The following is a 23,708-nucleotide window of genomic DNA, read 5'->3' on the forward strand; positions in this document are numbered from 1 at the left end:
AGGAGGGGAGGTGTGTGTGTGTGCGTGTGCACAATGTACCACTATAATCTGTGTGTGCGTGCGCGCGTGTGTGTGCGCCAGTGCAGAAAATGATTTGCTAATTATGTCATGAATTTGAAGACTTTCAGCAGTGAATGAACTTGATGATCTTCACACCGCTCAGCTGGGGGGCTGCACGTCAAGCTGTTCAAGCAACAGAAGGGTCATAGGATTTTTATTTTTATTTATTTATTTTATCACTTTAAAAAATCCCTCCGGAAGTTGGTGCCCATCATACCACAAGACCATCTCCCCAGACCTAGAGCAGCCTCACCCATCTCTCCTGAACTTATTCCTCCTTGGGCTCACAGTCTCTATCTCTGATCTCCTCCTACAGTAGAAAACAGCAGTACAAGGGCCTTGGTGAAGCTCATTGGTTTTCATTATCAGTTGTAGTGATCGATTTGAAAATCAGGCTGCGTGTCTTTCATGCTTATCAGCCCTTTGATATCACACAGTTGTTGTTTTAAAAAAAAATCTTTTAATTGAGAGAGGCAGGATAGCGCACGCCTTCTTATTTTATGAAGTTACCGTTGAGCCTGTGCTCTCAAGAGACAAGCAAGGCTCCGAACACCAAATTGCTGCATATTTTGCATTAAAAGTTGAGTCGGAAAGACACAGACTGATTGATCTTACATAATGCATGAGCAGGAAAAGAACATGTCCACCCGACCTCATCTCCATGAGCTAGGAGATGCAGCAAAAGGTTGGAGACACAACCAACCAACTTCATTTAATGTCCTCTCAAGTCTGTTCCAATAAGAACTGGCCACCTGTTCAATTCAAACAAATAGGGGGCAGCATATCACAAGAGTAACCGCTAACTGCTGCTAACTGTAGCCACCATTAGCTACGAAGCTCAGTTAGCTGTTCAGCTAGCAGGCGTACTAGCTGACTCCGCCCAAACTGGGATTTGGAGCACTGGGTAATTGTTAATGTTGTTTATTATTGGACTATCATCCCTTGATAATGCTGCTAGGGGCTAGCTAGTTAGCATGATAACTTCAATAGATATCCCCGTAAGAGAATGTGAATACACAAAACTGTTGTTTCCCCACTATCTGTTGATAGTTTTGGTGAATTTTTGAATGTTTTTATCCAAAATTTGTAGATATTGCATCTTTAACCGCACTGACTAGCAGATCTGGGCTACATGACCAAACCAATAGCCAACTGGACGGTTACGCTGACTGGATGAAGAAGGCTGCTTCATGTGGATCAGGGCTTTCTTGACTGCAATGTTGTGCTTTAATGGTGAAAATGGAGAAATTTATAGGCTATTCCATGTCCGGCTATAGCCTACAGGGCATTTCAAAGTTGAGAAAACAGATTGCAGTTTAGATTTTGGATCGTGATTGATATTAAAGGTGCAATATGTACAAATTGGCCAGCTGTCTGATTTGTACTTCAAACAAATATTAGGCAGGATATCGTCAGAGTTGTTGCTAGTTGCTGCTAACTGTTGCTACCAGTAGCTAGTAAGCTCAGTTAACCGTACAGGTAGCGGACATATTAGCTAACCCTGCCTGGACCGATAGTTGGACAATCACCCTACAAATGGGCTGGGGTCTAGCTGGTTAGCATGCTAACTTCAATAGCAATCTGGTCTTTTACATGATAATAAAACTCATTTTCTCACATATTGTTGATAATCTTAATTGAATGTTTTAAAGAAAAATTCTCACATATTGCCCCTTTAAATAAATTGTGATATTATTTTTTGGCTATATTTCCCAGCCCGACTCTAAACAAGACACCATCACAGAATATCCAACAGACGTCACAACCGACCGATCATGTTTATTTGCAGCTGATGGTAGACAACTCTTTCTCTCTGCAGAACACTGGGAGACGCAGCTCTGCATGCTGTACACTGATGCAGGCCTTTTCAAAGTAGGCTACGAAACGCCAACCCATGGAGAGGCGATAGTCCCACAGGCTACGAATGAGACAACGCTCGAGTGAACCAAGAGATCTCAAAATCACACACCCGCTTCACTGGGTCAGTGCCAACAACAATGCTATGTTTAGAGACAAGGGAGATCTTCTTGATGGGCTTGAATTGATCGTGGAGAGCATGAACTACGGGCTCTTGTCTTTAAGACAATTGTAGATTTTAACTTGCTGTCTGTGATGAATTTAAGGTCAAGACTCTGCGAGTTGATAGCTAAACTGTACTGAAATGAACTGAAAGTATAGGCAGTAATACAGCTTGATTAATAGGTTGTATCCCTGCTTCAGACATAAAAATATTTTGTCTCTTCTTGTCAGGTGATATCGTTAAAGCCCCTGGAGAGGTGATGAAGTCAGTTAGAAACAACTGTCAACACACTCCTGGAGCAGGCATCAACCACAACTCTTCACTGATCAGGTGTGTGTGAATGTGTTTTAGTTATACACTGAGGGCCATGGACGAGAACTCAATATCCATGTGTCATGTTTTATGGGACATGCTGCTAGTTAAGACTGGTGTTAAATAAGAGTATAAGTAGGAAACACGCTATCACAGAAATCTCTCATCTTTACAGAGACCTCTGTGTGTATGCAGCAGCTGAGCAGTTTAAAGTGAAAACTGATCTGACCGCTGGTAGCACGTTGCAATTATGTACAGGTATACAGTGGATCTGCGGGGATTTTAGCAAGTAGGCAGGCTCTGTAGGCTTATGTAACAGGAGTGTCTCTTTCCTAAAATGAGTAATGCCGCTAAAAGGCCATTGGGATAGCAGGAGAGAGAGTGGTGGAGCATCTTTAACCTGCTCCCCACCTACCCACAAAACCACCTACTCTCTCTCTTTTCCGACTCCCGGTATCACGTGGCTCTCCAAAACTCTGGTTGTCTTAGCAGTACAAGTTGTGCTGTATCACAAATCGGAGTCCTGGAATCCCTTATATCGCTGTCATTATTTTAGAGCGCGAGGTTTATAATCCTCCTCCAATCCGCCCCTGTAGGAGGGAGTCAATCACAATGTCAGCTGTCTACAAGTCTCAAAGCGCCTTTAAGACATCAACCCAAGAAACAAAAACCTGAATTTTAATGGGGGAAAGAGAAATTTGAAATGGTTTAAAAAGTACACTTGTAAATGTAAGTATAACCCCGTTGTCACAGTGGCACACAACAAAAGATTTGATTCACCAAAAGCAGTGAGGAGGTGGGGAGTTTGTGTCAAAAATAGAGCTCAGGTACACCCTGGATTTGGGTATTTTTTTAGATAAAAGGTTTAGGAGACAGCCTGGAGTGCCTGAGACACAATATGTCTAGGAGAAGTCATAAATGACAGCATTAAGACTTGACTGCACTTTCCATTGTCTTAAAGGACAGCAGACCACCTCATTGTTTACGCCACATCTGTATGTTCTGATGATCTTATGTCTTTGTGTTTGCTACAACGGCTAAATTAGCATTGACATCCAGGATTTTGGTGCGCTTTCACCATAGTAACAGCCTCTTAAGGGACACGGGTATTGCTGCGTTTGGTGCCATTTGAAAGACGAATTAAAGTCGTTTTGCACTAACGAATCTCGGACCGAAGATCCTTAAAGCAACCTGGAGGATCATTTTCAAATCTCTGAGACTCCAGGGGTACTTAAATTGTATATGTTTGGGATTTATTGAATCTTGTTGCCTTGTGGACTAACTACATATCCCTAGATCTTTCTCTGACCTTTGGCTCAGAGTAATCGCTGCCTTATTTCTACTTCAGGGGGTTGTCTGTTGCCATTTATTAAAACTCTTCTAATTCAGTTAATCTGTTTACCCCAATATTTTCGGCTGTGCCAAGAACTCAGTTTAAATTGTCCCAGTCATTTGAAAGTGCATTGAACTTATGTGTAATATGACCTTCAAAAGTCTCTGTAGCTGTCTGATAAATGAGAAACTTGTTGCAGCCAGCACAGCTGTTCAGGTGATGAGTATGCCAGATCCCTATTCATCAATAGTTATTAGCCATCGCTATTATTTTCTTGCCTTTTGTATTATAATTATGGTTAAAAGATCTCCTAAAAATGAAGACTCTGAGACTCACTGCCTCAGTGTATTCCTCTAACGTGATTTGTATCAGTTGTAATTATTCACAAGAAAGCTTTTTTTGTCTGTCATACAGTAGAAGCACACGCAAAAGTGGAATCTGCGTCACAAAGCTCGCAGGCAGTACCTCACTGTGCTTCTCTGAAACTACTCAGTGCTCTGCTCATCCTTATGTTACCATGGCTGCATCTGGTTAATCCAACATTTGTAAGTCTATGAATGGACTCGAGTGACTCCCCTGCTTCACTGTTTCAACATGTCTGTCTTCTCGCCTGTATCTGAAATCCCTCGCAGTCTCTTCATGGTCGGAGTTTTAAAATAGAGAATGTGGGCTATGTTTAAACAGATCAGATTTTCTTTGCTGTTTTACTGTGAATTATATTGCGAGGAGATGATGAAGCGAGAAACAACACTCCTGTATTACCTTACAAGCTCTATTTCTAGGTGTAATCTTTTTTTTTTGTCAGCATGCAGATACTACAAAAGCATAAACAGTCTTGGGGAGTAATGGATTACATGTAATTAGGAAACAAAAAAGAAAAGTTAAGTAAAGTTACAGAAAAAAGATATAATTAGATTATAGTCACATTCAGTAAAAAAGGGGATTACTAACAGGATTACAATCTTTAGATAAAGAATGATTTACTTGTGTGTAACTATGCACATGCACACACGTGACAACACTTCATGAGTCTCGCACAACATCACTCTGGTCTTGTGGAAAGTAATAAAGTTACACTATTTTAATATTGTGATACTTAGATTACGTGACTGACTGCGTTTTCTACTGTACTTGACATACATTTTCCAGGTAACCCTCCCAACCCTGGGTTTGAAAAGGGCACCGCTAGTGTACTTAAAAACACAAATGGTAAAACTGCCCAATTGAGCAACAAAGGATGAGGCATACAGGAAATTATCAATCAATCAAACTATATTTATATTTCACCTTTCAAAGAAAGCTAAAGTGCTTTCAAGTAACTGACAAATTGAGGATGTTAAAGGTACACTATGTAGGTTTGGGTAGTGTTTATGTCTAAACAAGCTAAATAAACAGACTCTGTTTGTTTTCATTACTGAAAACACAAACTGACCTTAAAGGACAACACAATATCATACTGTTATACTGTATATTTTACTTTTACTACCACCGTTCTAGCTTCAAACAGTGTTAATTTCTTCTGAAAATAGCTTCTTTATTCAGTTATGGAATAAAAAAGATCTTAGTTTGTATTTTAACCTCATTAATGTTGATAATATTAAAACTACATAATGTCCCTCTAAAAAAAGTAAATTCAGGGACAAATGCACACTAAAGCAACCAAAAAGCCAACAATAGACAAAGACAATGAAAACAATAAAAGATAGGTAGTTGAAATAAAAGATGAATAATAAAAGACACAAAATAAATTGTAGTACAACAATATGAGGGCAGAATTAGGACTGTGTATCAAAACACACTGCAAGGTATCCTTGATCATGGTGCGTAAGTCATTTCATAGGTCAAATATTGTCATTCAACTGGAAGATTATTTTCATTGGTTTAAGAAAATAGGTTTTCTTTCCTTTTTTCCCTTTATTTTCAGTGCAGGCTTGGCTCTGATGATTACCTGACCAAAGTATTTTTTTCTCCACATATCCTGTACTCAAGCTTGTAAAAGATGAGTCAACTTATAGTTCAACTTAGTTGTCATAGAAACCAAAACCAATAGTCATGGGGTCTGTGATGGAAACCTTTGAAGGGCTGAAGGCGTGCTTCTCACAAGCATCACTGGAGACCTTGACAGCTACATTACAGCAGTTTCTGAAGACATTCAAAAGGTTTCCTCAGAAAACACTTTCAATTATATGACAGAGTAAGTCACGATATAATATCACGATGCGTTGACCACTATATGGTGGTAGCTCTTAACGACTTTGTCCTGCTGCACAGTGCTGTGTCACGTACGGCCAGTGAGGACATTACAATCTAAAACAATGCAATCAAACTGATTTTGTTGCTTATGGACGCTGGTGTCACCGTATTGACTGTAATCATTAAAAAGTACAACTGTCGCTATACTGCTTTAGATTCTTAAGAAAGCATCTAAACATGATGAAGTTGTAAGAATGGATTTCTAAATGTTTTTATGCACATTTAGTGTGAGGGACAACAGAGACACCAAAATGTCTGGAAGGACCAAGTGGCAGATTTGTTTTTATTTCGACGTGACTTGTTATGACTGAAAAGAAAGGGTGTCAGCGTTGCTGCAAATTGCAGGTTCAGAGGGGAACATTTTCGTTTTCATCCGACTACAAAAATAATACCCCAGTTATAATAACCCATTGTATCCTTCAGGGTCCACCTCAGAAAATCTGTCTGCTCTGAGATGCTACAGTATGTATAAATGCCATTAATTGGCATTTGGTACTATACATGTTCTGGAAAAGGTTTTCACAGTTTAAGCATTTGGATTATTGCCTGTCAATCCACAGGTTTCTAAACCACCACAAATATCTGTATATGATTTGAGTAGAATTTTAGTAATGGCTGTCACCTGGAAAGAAGACTGTAAAGAGTGTAAAGACTGTAGCCCTGAAGATCTTTTCTTTAGCCCCCTATAATTCTGCACATTGAGCAGTTTGTCCCTAAAGAAGACAGCAGAGTTGCAACCTTGTAACGTCAGTGTCGAATGGAGGCAAGAGAAGGAAATCCTATGTGTGACAGACCCAGGTACGTCTTTTGGAGCTTCATGATGTAACAGAATGGGATATGTTGGATCTGTCTCACCATCCAGAGAAGGAAACCCAACGCATGGGTACTTCTTATCATCAGTCTCTCCCATGTCAGCACCGCCTCTGCAGGAGGAGGGCTTGGTGGCTGTCGAGCCTCAAGAGGCAACAGGATGGGACACTTTGGATCAGTGTCATCTTCCAGACAAATCCTACGTTTGACAGACCCATGTACGTCTTTTTATGTTTGACTCCCATGGGAAGCCAGGCCTCAGCAGGAGGAGTGCTTGGAGGCAGTGGAACCTCATGGTGCAACAGAATGGGATACGTTGTATTGGATCTGTCTTGTCATCCAGAGAAGGAAACCCAATGTTTGCTAAATCTGGGTACTTCTTCTTATCAGTGTTCTCCATGTCAAACACAGCATCAGCAGGTGGAGGGCTTGGAGGCAGTGAAACCGTACAAGCCAGTACGCTGAGAGGCTGGGACATTAAATTGGCCACTTCCTCATCTGGAGAAGGAAACCCTGTGTCTTTCAAATCAAGCTACATCTTCTCATGACTATCTCCCATGTGTATCAGAGTCTCAGCAGCAGGAGGGCTTGGGGGCGATGGAACCTCCTCGGGAAACAGGTTGAGATGCTTTGGGTCTGCCTTGTATCCAGAGAAGGAGAACCAATGTTTCTTAAATCTGGGTATTTCCTCTCATCGGTGTTCTCCAAGTCCAACACAGCATCAGCAGGTGGAGGGCTTGGCGGCATGGGAATCTCCTCAGCAGCAAAGAATGAACAGTACAGATTGAAGCTGAGCAGAAACTATTAGTTGTTCTTCCTTTGCTCCAAAAACAATTATTTCAGTCTTATCTTTGTTTAACTGTAGCAAACTCTGGTACATCTAATCACTGATTTGTGCAATGCATCTACTAAGTGTTTGTATGTGATTATATTCCCCTGATGATATGGTTATGCAAATTTGTGTGTTGTCTGCATAACTATGGTAACATATTTTGTTGTTTTCCATTATATGAGCTAGAGGGAGCATGTAAATGTTGAATAGCAGAGGGCCCAGAATGGAGCCCTGGGGTACCATGCATGTCATTTTCATCTGCGTATATGTGTAATTACCTATAGACACAAAGTAGTCTGTATCATTTACAGTAGAGAGTCCCGCCCAGTTTTCCAGTCGGTCCAGTGATATATTGTGGTTGACTGTGTCAAACGCAGCCATGAGATCCAGCAATACTAAGACTGAAATTTTGCCTCTGTGTTGATGAATGAAATGAAAGTCATTGAGGACCTTGACAAGAACGGTCTCAGTGCTGTGATGTGATCGAAATCCTGATTGAAAGACATCAAAACAGCCATTTATTATTAGATACTTTTTCAATGATTTAATTGCGAGGTTTGATATGGGCCTGTAATTATTCATTACCAGTGTGTCTAAATTGTTCTTCTTCAGGAGTGGTTTAATGACTGCAGTTTTCATGGCTTGGGGGAAGGCGCCTGAGAGAAGAGACATGTTGACAATCTGTAGCAGATCTGGAGTCATGCAGTCTGAATTCTTTTTGAAGAACCCTGTTGGTAATTTCAAACGTTGAAGTGTAAGTGAATGCATGAAGTCAAAGACAGTTTTCAGCGATAAAAGAAATATAAGAGGATCTTTAAAAAAAGGATTTATCTACTGAGAGGTGAGAGGAATGTTTCTTTTTTTTTGATGAATAAAATCATGACTAGACCAGCCTTTATTACAGCAAAACAGTGTTGCAGCATTCCCTTAAACAAGTGAAGTAGAGGTGGACAAAAATGGCTCCATACAGCTCGTCCGGCGTAATCCAAGTCTCCGGAAGCCCCAAGATCCCAAATTGATATGAGGAGATGTTATTTATACCCTTTTTGAGCTGAAACATTTACTGTAGCTGCTAAACTAAAAGTGTTAGTGCGCACCCCATCTGAAGTGGGTGCACAAGCTTGATCGTCTGTCAAGGATTTAATTAACGTCTTTTCAAATGAATTTGGGATCTTGGGGCTTCCAGACACTTGAAATATGCCAGAGGAGCTGTAGGTGTAATTTTATGTTTTTTTGTGTGTGTTTGTGTTGTGTGTATGTGTGTGTGTGTGTGTGTGTGTGTGTGTGTGTTGTTATATATATATTTTTTTAATGTTTAAAAAGTTGTGGTGCTGCTTCGCTGCTGTTAAGTTTCTTAAATGTTTTTAGGACTAAGAAACTTTTTTCATTTCCGGTTGAACTTACCCTTTAAGAAGAAAAAATGCCCAGCAACTTTAGTTTTATTTTAGTCCATGTGTGTCAGTGATTTTTGCTGCAAGTTTTCTTCTGAACTTCAAATCAAACCCACAACCAGGATGCATACTTTGATTTGTAATTTACGATGTAAAGAAAACACATACTGTATTATATGTTATGAAGTAACATGGAGGATTTATCTATCTACAATGATGGAAGTGAAAGCTTGTGCTGCTTAAAGCACTGAACATTTAGGGGGAAAAATCAATAGCAAAGTGTGTTTCCAGAAAAAAATAGGCCCTGTTATTCTGTGTAATCCAAATCCTTGATGTGGACACAAATAGTCAAAATGAAAAAGAAATCTCTGAGAGCGAATCAGACCAGAATTATATACATATTTCTGAGGGTAAATGCAAGAATATGTTTGTTTGGAAGTTGGGTGGATCGACCCTTTAAGAGTAAATCATCTAGACAGTTGGAGAACTGGTGTTGATTTCGACCGTTTTTTGCCTCCGTACAGTGACACAGATGATACCCTCACACTTCAAGTAGAACATTTGGTGCTCTTTGAGGTTACCATAGCTACCACAACACAGCAAGGCCGGATGTCCATAACGGGGATCAGCTCGTAACTGGTGGTGCATCTGCGATTTCTTTGTCAAACAGTCCAAACAGACAAATCATTTAATAGTGAAGATCACTGAAAAGAAATGAGCAAAGCTGTAACATTGCTTATGTAACTGAGTGACCAACTTTTAATTCTTTAAGACTTTCACTGTGAAAAATGTTTGATTCTAGTAGTTTGGTACATTTTATATTGGTTCACGCTCTCGGGACAAAGCAGCAACAACAAATAAATTAACATCCTGTAAAGGTTTCATATCCTTGTAATTACTGTAGTCTCCCTGCTCATGTGGAAAGGCAATTTATCTCCGAGTTCTCTTGTGCTAATTCAGAGTTTATGAGGGCTGCCTTTGGGTCTGCACCGGCACTTAACCACTTTCATAAACAGTGAGGATCTTTTTCCTAATTGCTGCCGGCTTCCACTGATACACAACTATTGCACTTCATACAGTGTGCTATATCCACAGTTATTTAAAACAGCTTTAGCAGACTGTATTTATGCAAATATGGTAATATTTGTTTTCTGAAAGACGATGATTTAGTTAGCATATAAATGACAGTCAGTGTAGTTTTATCAGTTCTAATTTATCAGCAGATTGTTTTCTATTGATAACTGTTTTATAAAACTACAAATACAGATACAGCTATGACCCTTCTCCTGAACCGTCATTCAACTTTTCATCTATCCACTACTGTGTCAAGTCAAAATTTGAATGCCCCCTTTTACATAGGCTACCATTAGGAATATATATTAGATTAAATATTGATGATAAAGGCAGATTTTTAAGCAAATTGGAAATATGTTACTTGCAGGGACTGAGTTGGTTTTGATTCTCATGAGAGATGTCGGTCACACCTGATTTCCGTAAGGAACATGAGCAAAAGATGCAATTCAGAGAGTTAATGAAAGAAAAATATGTACGCAATGTACTCACAGTATTCACTTTGAGGCATATACAGTATAATAATCCTTGAATTAATCATGGGAAGGAATATGACCCAGCGTGTTGTTCAGGATACTTGAATGAATGCTTTTTTTCTGGAGTATGTGTATCGCTCTTCCAAACTCATTTTATTTATTCCCTTGACACGAATGGGCATACATGAAAATTATGAATAGATTATAAAACATGCATAAAGCAGTTTGCTAATTTTCAACCATATCTCTCTGCCTTCCTACACACCACTGGTATCAAATGGTGGTTGTCATAGCAACAGGCTCACAAGCCACAACAGGGCTTTTGGAAGACAAATACAGATCAGCATAACAGAAAGAAATCTCTCTCATCCACATTTTTTTTTTCTGTCTACAAACGCGTTAAAGCCCACTAACGACAGCCAACGTGATTGATTTCTGCTGCTGTCATCCACAAGACACAATAACATAAGAACGTTAACGCGGGCGGCTTGATGACGCTTTGTCACAGAATAACACGCACTAATAGTATTTGGCATTTCAGGAGAGCAACAGAGGCTTGCAACACGTCAAGGTGGGCCCGTGCTTGAGCCACATATTTCCTCCAGGTGTCCCAAGGGTCAAAGGCATGCAGGTCAGAGGAACATGTTTAAGAGAAAAGACACACATCATTTTTTTTCCTAATGAGTCGGTGTTGAACCAAGCCAGAGCTAAAGGGCATGTGAATAGAGAAGTTAAATGAACGTTGAGACAAATGACTTAACGTGCGGTTGTAGACTAGTTTTTTGCATTCTGTTGTGACTTTGGCTTCAGTGTCTGTCTAGCACTGTCTGGTCAGCCCAACTGTATTTATTGAAAGCTTTATTCATATTAATCACATTCTGAAGCCCACTGATATTTCCACATAATTACCATTGGCAAGATCTCATATTAACGTGTTGGTGTGTTCCTGGAACATGTGTTTTCTGGGTTTTGTGGTGTCTTTTGCCCTTATTCCAGTGTTCTGTTTTCCCTCCTGTATTCTTGATCCCCTCACCAGCCTGCTTCTCCCTCCACACCTGTCTTGTATGTTTGATTAGGGCGGGGCCCTGTTACCTGAGCTCTTCCCATGGATGCTTTCCTTCCACACCTGCACTGCATCTACCTCATTAGCCCGTCCCTCATTCCAGTGTTTTTCCTTTCATTTCCCTCATCTGTTTCTCCGCCTCACTCCACCTGCATCACATCCCCTTGTTAGTTTAGTTTGTATTAAGGTCCAGCCTTTTGTTCAGTCAACGTCGAGCCATCTGTCCAGTTTCTGTGATCCTGCTGCTGAGTCTGCCTGGTCTTGCTGTTGAGTTTGCCTGTTCCTTGTGTTACCTTCATCCTGAATAAACTTCATCCAGCTATCTTCATGCCTGCAGTCTACTGCATTTGACAGACAGTAACTCACTTAAACTGTTGACCAGTTCCTCCAACAGGTCTCATTATGGCATCGACTTTGGTTGCTCTCCACCAGCTCTCCATCGAGTACAAAATTCAGTTTAAAGCCCTTGTGATTGCTGAGCTATGCATGGTTACATCACAGATCTACTGCAGCCCGTTGCCACTGACAGGTCTCCAAGGTCCTCCGATCAGCGTTTGCTGGTAGTTCCTCAATCGAGGCTTAAAACTAAAAGAGACTATGCTTTTGAGGTTGTGGCTCCTGGAACGCTCTCCCATTTGACTTTCTGCTTTTATTGTGTTGTCTTCATGTATGTTTATACATTATTGCATCTATGAAGAACTCAAAAAATATAGTTGCTTGCTTACTTGAACTGTTAATCTAAATTTGACATGTATGTTGTATGTTAATTTGATTGTGTCATCCCAGGCTCGCATATGAGCATCCTAAATATCTGCTGTGAAGCAATAATTCGTCACCATCCAGTTTTAATAAGGCAAAAGGTTAAAACACTGGAGGCCCTCGTGTGTCATTGTCATTTTCATTTAATCAATACTGAGATTTTCTTATTCATAGTTGAAGTAGGAATAACTGGAGAAAATATTGCACAGTTTTGACATTTTATGATAGTAATCCTTTCATACTGTTAAATTTTAGTGCCTTCTTCCTGCATTTGTGTCCTTCACTGAGCTTTGGAAAATGTTTCATGCCTCAGTTACAAGTATGGTTTGTGTCCAGTTTGCCTGAAGCTACATGCTATAACGCTGACAGGAAATGGCTGAAGGTTTTGTAAATCCTTTGCAGTTCACACCAGACACTGAAATCACTCACATACTGTTGAGCTGCCTCCAAAGCTGGAGCCCAGTGTGAACGAAAAACTTGACACAGTCTCAGCAAATGTTGCAGTGTGATTTTTACAATTTGAAGGAGCCAGAACCCTTGTCGGAGCAAATTGTTACTGAGGCTGATGAAGGAGGACTTACTCGAGTGCTTGCTGTAAAATGTGAGCAAGTCATTGACTAGCCTGATTAACACCTGATTAACCTCTGTTTTCTTTTTTTATGTGCTCATTTCATTCAGTTAGAAACACAGCCTATAGTCGAACTGGTGACATATTTACCCCACCTGTTGCTCTAAATGGCTTTAGTCCAATTTCAAAGGTTTTCTTAATGCGGTTATTGAATGCACTTTGTATATGTTTTAAAATTACTGTGTATTTTACTTTATTTAAACAGAATAATCAGCTCCTTGTCAATCAATTACACAACAAGACACACTTAAAATATGTCTAACTTATCAAAGGAGATGTCAGACATTAAAGTCAGGACAGTCCGTCGAAAAAGTAAATGGGTGTATAATAAAGAAAGCCTTCTGAAGTCTGTTTTTGATGCAAGTAATCAATTAGCTACTGCAAGAAACCTTTGGCTGTCAGAGGGTCAAAAATAAAAACATCATTTGAAGCGGGGAATATTAAATTGATCCTGTGGTACTTCAAGATAAGAAAGAAAACATGGTTTGTTAACTAATTTTAGTCTCACGCCTTAGGTAGCTGAGACTTCAATACCTCATGGGATTAAAGTAAATAGCACCATAGCGGTGATGCAGTCTTTGACTGAAGAAATCTATTACGCTGAGTCGGCACATCCAAGCTCTACCAACCCTATTTACAGGTATGTGTAAATAATGAATTATTGGGCAGCTTCATGTCAGAGTAGAGAAGAAAATGCAAAGCTATAGATGCCAGCTCAGTCCATAGAGCCAGCACATACCACACAATTATACTGCGTATATGAAGCAATATATGCCAACTTTTCAAGCAGCCTTAGAGAGATATTTCGTATGTCATATAAATCACAGTCGACAAAGAGGTCAGGTGATAACAAGTAAATGTAATAATTTCACTGAAATAATTTTTGTGATGCGTTTGCTTCATTTACTAGTTCATTTCTGGGGCTGTGAACTCTGTGGGAACTGAACTTTGAACTAGTTCTTGTGAAGTGTGAACGTGCACAACACTGTCCCTGTACACATTCTGCGTGCAGATGATACACTACTCTAACTGATGTTGGGAGTTCCCTTTTAAATATGATTGAAAGAGGCCAACAGCTTTGAAGCACTGCCTGGCTGCTTTTTGATGTCATTGCTTATATTTGCCGTCCTGGTTAGCGAAACCAAAATATCTGAATCTGGAGATGAAAACAGCTTGCAATGTATGAAGTAAGAACTTATGCCAGTAAACTTAACAAGGAAGATAAAATGTGACGGTTTACATAGTCATGCTTGTTGATTTGTCAAATGGCAGCCAAGTGTGCAGTTGTACAATGTTCATGAGGAACAGTAACGAGTGAATGCGTGCCGGTGCTGTCTTCGTCCTGACTTCAGGTAAAAATCTCCAGCTGGTTGTTTAAGAGTAGTCTGGTTGGCTCTCTTGCAGACAGTGACTGCCAAATGTTGCGTTAATTAACATAACCAACTCAACTGGATAGGAAGAGCGAGTCGTCAGTGTGCCATGAGTATGACTCACCTGGATTTTATCCTGTCACCCAAAAATACCATGGGCTAAAGCACAGTCCAAACAATCTAACAGACTGAAGCCAGCGCCAGGACAAATCTTGAGATGCAAGAGATGTAATTAAGTGTATCTTTTACATCAGAGAGAGAGAACACACACATTTTCTACAGTTTTCTATGTGGATTAGGGCTGGGTAAAAAGGCATTAAAATAATACTGCAAGATTTTTAGGCTATATTGCAATACACAATATTTTTGACAAAATACTCGACAATATTGTTTCATGACTATTGATACTTTCACAAAATATTAAAGGGGCACTATGTAGTTTTGGAGAAGAAATTCAAAAATCAGAATTTTGAGGTAATAGTACAACAAAAGTTTTTTCAGTCATGAAAACAAAGACAGTTTGTTTATTGTTATTGTTTAAGTTCCTTCTCTTCTGATTATAATTTCTTCCCCAAAACTACATAGTGCACCTTTAACACAACAGTATTTTTGATTAATAATCTTTGATAATGTGGATATAATGACTAGGTGGGTAAAGGCAAGTATTAGTACAAGTAGAACAGTCCGGTAAGTTCAATACTAAAACGATATAGATACATTGCTTGGCTCGAACGTCAATACACATTTTTCTGGTTAATGTGCCGTTTAACAGTGTGGAAAATAATTAAGAATGACTGCTAAAGAAATGTGTTTTATATTAATGCATACATACAACATATTCAGTATGTGGTGTGTATGACATGAATCTTTGCCGCAGCATGTTAAAGCTACAGAACACCCTGGCATACAGATACCAAGATGGATGATGAAAAACTCTTCACAAGTACAGTTAGCTATGCGCCTGGTGTGGCCTTGTGCCTCCAAAGTGCTTTCATTGCTCTGCAAATTTGTGTTTGCCTTTCAATATAATCCCATCTGTGGAGACATTCACTCGGCGAGCAGATACGGGAACAAACATAACACTTCTCTCCATCTGTGACCTCCCAGCTCTTCATCCTCCCTCTGAATGCAATGCAACAATGGAGAAGAGCAAGGCAGAGGGAGGAAGATTGCCTCGCTATTCAGGTATCTACTGATGGTACACAAGCTCAAGGATAGCAGATTCAATTCAGAGAATAAAAGTGTGAGAAAGGCTACAAACCCACTTGCAAGATATTTTTTGCGCAGGATGTGAGGCTTTTAAGAATCATGTCCATTGCTCAAGAAAAATGGTGATTAAAATGTGTGATTTTTTTTTTATACACAAAATGGCAGACCCTGCTATAGGTTTGATTTTCAGGGACCAGACTTAACGTAAACACGTACTCATTATTATAGCCATTTTGGAGATTCTTCATTTTGATTAAAATATTGAGAAAAACACAAAAACATTGGAGAAACCAATGACGAACCCAACATACATTCTTATATTTTCTTTCCTCGTCTTCCTCTGCAGACATTTTCTCCACAACACCTCGAAAAACTCAGAGACCTTGAGCAACGAAAAACTTCAGACGCTGAATACGCACACAACCCAGTCCAAAACACCTGCAAGAGAAGGCACAACAACAGTGAATCATGCAAGGCTTTTTATTCTTCCCTTACTCCTCAAACGCTCTTCTACCAAGTGGTGCAGTGCAGGACATTTGATGCCAGATACTACCGCAAAAGCTCATGAAACGACTGGATCCTAGGTACACGAATGAATCCCAGACGAACGGTATCAATGGACACGTGGGCAGAGCATGTGCGTTTGCGATTGTGTCTGTGTAAGCCAGTGAACTCTCAGCAGTGTCTCTGATCAGTCAATAGACAGCAAGTAAGAGAGAGAGCGATCACACCTAAACCGAATGTTGAATATATTTGGTCACACTTTTAGCTTTCATCATAATGAATTTGCATATCCAGAGGGCTAAAGCTCACTCATCTCATCATTAGCTAAGCCAGTCATATCTGGCACCTACCTGGCTGGATAAAAAGGAAATATACGTACAAAAAGCTGATTTTGAATGTTTATATTTTGGCAGCTACACAGGTGCTAATTGGCCGTCCTAATCATGCTTTTCTCGTGTTCTCCCGTTTCCGTTAACAGGAAGCAGCCACAGTTTCTTTTTGCCTTGTCCAGTTTGTCATGGATCACACAACAGCTGCTGTATGATATTTGCAGTTTCGCAGATTTCGACCGTACCCTGCTTCAAAACCAGGGCAGTGTGAAATAAAAGTGTAAAATATTTATAAATATATACACTTGAAGACAACAAAAGGAATTTTAGACCAGACACTTTCGGGATCTGCTCTCAGCTTGTTCAGTGCAGATATTCCCCCACACTGTGCTACTGGGCTTGGACAGGGTGGTGTGTGTGCATGTGTGTGTCTCTCTCGCTCTGTCAATACAACCAGGCTTTTCATTGATCCACCGACGGGTTGTTCAATCTTGCCTCAAGTAATTATGTGTCTATTTGTCCCGACGGCAACAAATTTCTTTAAAGAGGATGATACTCATGAAGATCAATTTGCTCCTTGTGTGGACATGTGGAGTTGTCTTGACTATTCATGTAAACATCGAAAACAGGTGGGAAGCCAGGATGTTCCTGGAAGCAGCCGTACACATATCTGACTGTACACATAGTGCATGAAAAAGCAAACATGCCTCATGTCAGCGAAAGTCTGTCATTCATTGTAAATTCACCCAAATGTTATTGATAAAGGGCATCACCCATCAGCCTCAATTCCACATGAACGTGGTATGAGAGACTATAAATGCATCTAGGTCCCTTGGATCCTCTGACTCAAACCTCTTGATTGCTCATGAGGTCAGGACTAAAAGGCACAGTCCGCCTGAAGGTGTTAGCTCTAAATCTGATGACACTCTCAAGGGAAATCGTAACATACATGTTTTTATCATTGCTTCCTCTTGAAGTGTTTGTTTTATCTTGTCTTATCCTGCTGTTTTTATTACCTCCACCGAGGTCTGTTTGTCCGTTGGTTGGTTGGTTGGTTGGTTGGTTGGATGCAGATCTGGATAAAGGAACGGATCTAGGATTTTTTCCCCCCCCTTTACTTTACTTTCTTTCTTACATTGCAAGATTATGTAGGGTCTTTTTCAACTTTGTTAATTTCTTGGATAATAATGCACTGATCTTCATGAAAAAGATGGCTGGTATCAGTGAGTGCAATCTGATGTGGATATACAAAAATCTGGATAGCAGATGAAAATATGTTTTGATATCGGATTCGACTTGGTTGAATTAAAGGGGACTGTCTCTGGCTTGGGGTGTGGGGTGTTGGAAATAAAAGCGCAGGATCTAAAAAGATGCTTTCGGGTTGCATTGTGGGAAGTGTAGTCAGTGTTTTTAGAGCTTGACCCATTATATCAACTACAGTAGTTTAGGATCTTTCTGCCTCTGCTGCTTCATTTTTGACCCTTCTTCTGTAATCAAGTCCCCCAACTTTGTGACAGTGCAATGCTGAATACATTGTGGACTATTCCTTTAAGCTCTGCAGAGCCTAAATTTTAAATCACAGGTGATAAAACTGACACACTCTTTGAATGTTTCCGGTCATCAGTTGCTTTTGTTGGTATGAGCTGCAGGTGGAGTTAATAAAGTCAACGATGTGTCACCTGAAGTCTACCAGCACACGTTTATCCACACATAGTTGACTGCTTACTTTCTCCCTTAACAACCACCTCATGTCTGTTCAAAGGGTCATACCTGGCAACATTAGTTCTGCACTGAAATCAAAATCTGAACAGAAAAAGGAAACACAGGCGTATGAAAAAAAAAACTCTCAGTCTGACATATAAAACTTAATAAAATAATGAAATTCGTAAGAAAGACATTTTTTTGAACAGAGAAAAAAAAAATCCAAATAACTTTTTCAGTCCCAAAGCTGATGCCAAAAAATTTCTCATTTCAAGTTTTGATTTCAATGCCAGTGTCCTTGTTTCATGCCAGATTTTATTTCAAATGCCAACGGCTTCGTACAATCCCAAAAGCTGCACTGTCAAGTTAATTAAAAGATCACTCTGCAAGTTGACATTATAAAGAGTTAGAGGACAAATCTGCTCTGAAATCTATTTAGACACTTGCTTTAAAGACTTGAAGTGCTGGAATACCAGCACACCTGGCAGCCTTTATAGCACTTGAAAGATAAATTCTGCTTTATTTGTCTGTTCCACTCGGCTGAGGTACAGGTACAAAAATGTCTTTTCCTAACTGTGGGTTCATGTCTCCTCACCTCCCCTTCATCATATGCGGTCTATTAACACTTTATAACCTCTCATTTCACAGCAGATGCCATTATCCCTCTACATCGGAGCTCCTGAGATGGCAGCTGTTCGATTGACAGCTTGTTTGAGTAGATAGGAACGTCTACACCCGTCCTGGAGCCTACAACATCCAATGAGTGATCGTGTAGAGTGACCCACTCTCTTTTCTTTCTCCCCTCTCCTGAGCCACTTACATGCTAACCCCTGGATGATGCATCATGAAGCCAATGAGATTTTAAATACAGCAATGTCAATTCTTAAAGCCCTAAACTTGGAAATAATGCAAGATTATGCAGTTTAATGTGGTTTGCTCGTTGATTAGGCTGTTTTTCCACCTAAACACCTGTTTTTGGCAATTGTATATGATTAAACGTTGTGTAAATAAGGAAATAAAGAACTATAATGTGTTTTTCCTCCTGTTACTTTTCTAGTTTTTGACGATAAAAACATGTGGTCAGTGTTTATTTTTAGCGATATTGTTATTAAATTTGAACTTGGACCATGCAAGACTATATGATGTGGGCTCATTTTGTTTTCCAGCTAATATGGGCAGTTATAGGTAATCTGCAGGTTATTTTTCAATTAAATAACTCAGGCAAGAAAAATAAATAATTCAGTGTGTTCAAACGCCTATAGATTAATGCCAGAAGCACTTAGAGAGCCGCTAAAAAATTCAGCCTATATCATTTTAAAAGAGCCTAACACCATGCAGGTTAAAAAGCACGGATGATATTGACAGGAAAGATTCAGTAACTGACCAGCAACTATTTCAACACATTACATCCTGTGTTTGCTTCTGCATGATTTAAATAAAAAGACATCGACATATACTGTACATCACTTTGGCTTCCTGCTCAGTCTTAAGATGCAAACATCACCTAATTTCCAAATCCTGAACCTCCACCCGAACACGACCAGAGCTTGTCGTTAATACTGCCACCTTTTTCCGTACCTGAAGGCAAAGGGATAAAAAAATCTTTTTTTAGATCCATAAATTATTCATAGGGAGTATTACAAATGCTAGATACACAGATTAGGCAGAAGCATGCAGTTTTCACTCTGGTTGAGCTGACATAATTCAGACCTCTAACAGTGTGTGCTTTTTTCTCTCATCCACCTGGCAGAGAACAGGAGCTGCCTCAGACCTGTGCCATTGGCTTTGATGATCCACTTTCACGAAGAACTTCTGTACCTGCTTTTGCTGCAGTGAGCTGCATTTTTACCAGAAAAACACCCCCCCAAAAAACATTTTAGGCTGTCTCGTTTGCTCATCAGGATTTTTTCGGAGGAAAGAAACGAGTGCAGGGAGACATTTAACTTGTTGACACAAGACGACTATGCGCAATCGACCATTTGTCTGTACAAAAACACTCTTTACAATGCAACCTCGAGCAGAGATATGATACTGTCAGTTCAATCTTGGATGGAGGGAGAGAATATGCAGCAATAACACAAATCAAGTGTACAAGAACCAGATCTATTACCCCTGGTAGAAAGCTTGTTTAATACCGTAATGTATTGTCAGTCTCAAAGTTGAAAAATCAGTGCATAAATTACAAAAATCCCTTTGGATTGTCCAACAACGCTGTGGAGATCATTTTAATTACACGCAGGAAACAAATTGCGCAGAATGCTATGCTACGTTGATTGATTCGGAAGACCAAGGTTTGTTCGGGGGGTTCAGATGAACGTGGTTCTGCTGTTTGTGTAACACCTTTGTGTTGAGCTGTCTGCTGTAGCGCAGAGCTTCACTGCAGCAGTAACTCAAGTGTGCTTCAGAGGGAGGCGTCGGTTGCCCTCTAGTGATGATGACAGGTACTAGATGTGTTGCTCAGCCTCGGCTGACGTCTGAACAGCACCGACAGCTCACTCTATAATTCAGTCGGTGCAGAGCTTTTGACAGAGGCTCTAAATCTGAGCAGAGTGAGTTCTTCTGCATCCAGTTTGATGATTTCACATGTACACGGTCACTCGTAGCAAGTCTACATTCTATACATTCTATTCTATATCCCCATAAAGCAAGTAACGTGTCAAAAAACATCAAAATGTGACCCCTGAGCACATGTCAGCGTTTATAGACCCCCTGTCTAACAGTCTAACACACAGGCTTAGAGACATATATTATATAACAGCACATCGTCTCATTTAACCCTACATCCTATTCTACAAATATGAGAACAAGAGCACATTTTACATTCATATTGTCTCATTCACACTTGTGCTTCAGATGTTTGTAGAAAAAGAACATTTACTTCCATCTTCACGCTTTGTCTCAGCTCTAATGAGAGTTTATCGTACCTACAGTGTCTTTTAAATCAGTAGCCAAACCTTTCACAATGATCAGGTTTGTAAACATGATCAACGATTTATGGATCCAGGCTAAGTTGTCCCTTTTCGGTTATGCTTTCCTTTAACCTGAATCCAGATCCTGTGCTCCTATCAGAGTCTCAGGGCTTTGTTTGCACCCTCAGCTGGAAGCGTGACTGTCCATCTCCAAGTCTGAGGCCTCAGCCTCATCTGCAGATCCAGTCAGGGATGGGTAAGGCCTCGGCTGGTCTAAGTTGACATAGTGAACCTTCAGACTGATGTAGTGCTCTCCCTCCAGACAGGATAGGATGTGTTGTATTTCTGTAACCAGGCTGTGGAAGCTCGGTCTGCACTCGGGCTCCGGGTCCCAACATGTCAGCATGATGGAATAGCTGTGGAATGAATAAAGGCGCGAATGAGTAAGCAGCTGAGGGAACTATTGAATGATGACCATTGTGAAGTTAAAACTCATATATTTCCACAAAGAATTGAGTCTCCTGCAGAAAGCGACGTGATATTTATAAGGTGCGTGTATGATTTCTTACAGCGCATCGGGGCAAAACTGTGGCTGAGGAAGTCGACGTCCCTTCATCAAGTAGTGTGTGATGTCATAGGGGTCCACGTCTGGATACGGGCTAGCACCTCTGGTCAACAGCTCCCACATTAGGATGCCATATGACCACTGGGAAACACATACGCAGCGTATTGTAGATACATACATGATGGCTGTAACAAGCATGTTTCAGTGGGCTGGATCAGGAACACTCACCACGTCAGACTTGGTTGTGAACTTTTGTGTTTGCAGGCTTTCGATGGCCATCCACTTCACCGGCAGCTTGACCCGTTTGTGATCTTGAATGCTGTAGTACTCCTTGTCATAGATGTCCCTTGCCATGCCGAAGTCAGCCACCTTTACTGTGAAGGTTTCATCCAGCCTGAAGAGAGAAGGCATCTTAAGGAAACCTCATCTCCCAAACTGCTTTTTGTTCATGTGACACATCTCGAGACTCAAGCGCTGTAGTTGAACAGTATTTTTTGCTTCGGGGGGTTCGTAACAGAGTGACACGGAAGTATCTATGTGGCGGCCATGATATAAGCCGGCCGAATTTTATAAATGCTAATAAAAGGTGCTTCAGCCTTAACTTTCTTATCTACTTTAGCATCGGATACGCTGGACCATCCTTTATGAAAGTAAAGGAGATAATGCTACCCCGCAATTCCTTGCAGTTTCCTGAACACAGCAGTTGCACAGAGCCCCTTTACAGCGAAGCACCAATCATCTGCTATTGCATGATTATGTGTTAGTGCGGTCGTAGTCTCTAAGTGATGCAGTCGTCTCTTCCTAAGTCCTCGATGAATAAATTCTCATAAAACGTAATTGTTTTGAGAAAGTCATAGCCGAGAGCAGAGATAGTGAAAAAGTGAGTGGTATCAATCATATTGTGTTACTGTCTCAAACAAAGCCAACAGTGTCAACTATTGTTTCAATGTAAGGATCAGTTTTCCTGTGATTTTTATGTCTTCATGTAACCCAGTACAAAGGGCACCTCTAACAGACACAGTTTGAGTCCAAGAAACAGAAATACTACACCACCTATTATTTACTTTCATAGATTTTTTTGTTGACTCTTTTATTTGGTGGAATCATCGAGCCTTTCTTTCTTTTAAATTGAAAATGATATAAAAAACAAAGAGTTTATTAAGGATGATGCAAAATACTGGACGCAAAAGTAATAAGGTTTATATATTGCCTGTTTTGGGGTTTTATTAACTTTGCAAGAGTAATTTTTCAGGATAAATAATTGTCTTATTAAAAGAACTGTAGTTGGCCGAAGAACAACCGACACTGTAGTATTTGTTTCTTAACTCAAATCACTAATTGTGTTCATAACTTAAACGCTCACTTATAATGCAGAACCTAGTCTCAGATTGCGTTAACTTTAAAACCACAAGAGACATTGCAATGACCTCCTGAGGTGTGACAAAGCTTCTCCACTGACTGGTCATAGGCCAGTAATCAGTCTGAGTCACACTCACATGCAGTTACGTGCAGCCAGGTCTCTGTGGACAAACTTTTTCTGGGCTAAATACTCCATCCCCTTGGCAACCTGAAGCGCAAAGCCAATCAGGTCTTTCACTGTTGGGTTCTGTGGAGGACAAAGAAGAATTAAACAGAGCTGACCAATCCAAGGTCTAACGAAGTAGTAAAAACTCAGAGTAAATACTCATGACCCTACATGTCCAGAATGTCTCATTGCGTAACTTACCCTCTTCTCTGAGCGGATAAAATGACGCACATCCCCGTGCTTCATATATGGTAACACCACCAGAGGGAGCCCCTCTTTAGGCAGCATGATGCCCAGCAGAGATAGTATGTTGGGGTGGTGGAAGCCTTTCATGATGAGGCCCTCTCTTAAGAACTGGTCCACCTCCCCTAAATCGGTGATCCCTGTTAATACAAAGCATAAAGATTAATCCAACAGTCACAAAGCTCATACAGTGCTGATTTCAGTTATAAAACCTCTATTCACGTACTGTTCAAAGATTTAACAGCACAGTGGGTCTCTTGCTTGTTGCTGTCTATCAGGTATCCATGGTAAACTGTCCCAAAGTGGCCTGGATACGATGAAAATATGGTTGTTATGAATATACAA

The 23,708-nt window shown here is 40.2% G+C and overlaps 1 protein-coding gene and 1 long non-coding RNA gene across 2 annotated transcripts in view; one reads left to right on the top strand and one right to left on the bottom strand.

The window, feature by feature from the left end:
* The first annotated feature begins 1,891 nt into the window (after positions 1 to 1,891).
* On the top strand, positions 1,892 to 19,114 carry LOC311253496. The gene is made up of 3 exons (XR_014621684.1): positions 1,892 to 2,041; positions 2,311 to 2,410; positions 18,770 to 19,114. It is a non-coding gene; the product is annotated as an uncharacterized lncRNA (long non-coding RNA).
* Positions 19,115 to 20,806: 1,692 nt separating this feature from the next.
* The window catches only part of LOC311254842 (macrophage-stimulating protein receptor-like), a 10,755-nt gene continuing 7,853 nt past the window's right edge, over positions 20,807 to 23,708 (bottom strand). The window contains exons 10-15 of the mRNA XM_084348839.1: positions 23,590 to 23,666; positions 23,322 to 23,503; positions 23,092 to 23,201; positions 21,824 to 21,989; positions 21,600 to 21,736; positions 20,807 to 21,446 (exon numbers count right to left, since the gene is read on the bottom strand). Coding sequence (XP_084204965.1) covers positions 21,215 to 21,446; positions 21,600 to 21,736; positions 21,824 to 21,989; positions 23,092 to 23,201; positions 23,322 to 23,503; positions 23,590 to 23,666 — 904 coding nt within the window. The 3' untranslated portion in view covers positions 20,807 to 21,214. The remainder of the gene's footprint in view (positions 21,447 to 21,599; positions 21,737 to 21,823; positions 21,990 to 23,091; positions 23,202 to 23,321; positions 23,504 to 23,589; positions 23,667 to 23,708) is intronic.

The sequence above is a fragment of the Pagrus pagrus genome (genome assembly GCF_965226575.1).
Source record: "Pagrus pagrus genome assembly, chromosome: 3".
Classification (NCBI taxonomy): domain Eukaryota; kingdom Metazoa; phylum Chordata; class Actinopteri; order Spariformes; family Sparidae; genus Pagrus; species Pagrus pagrus.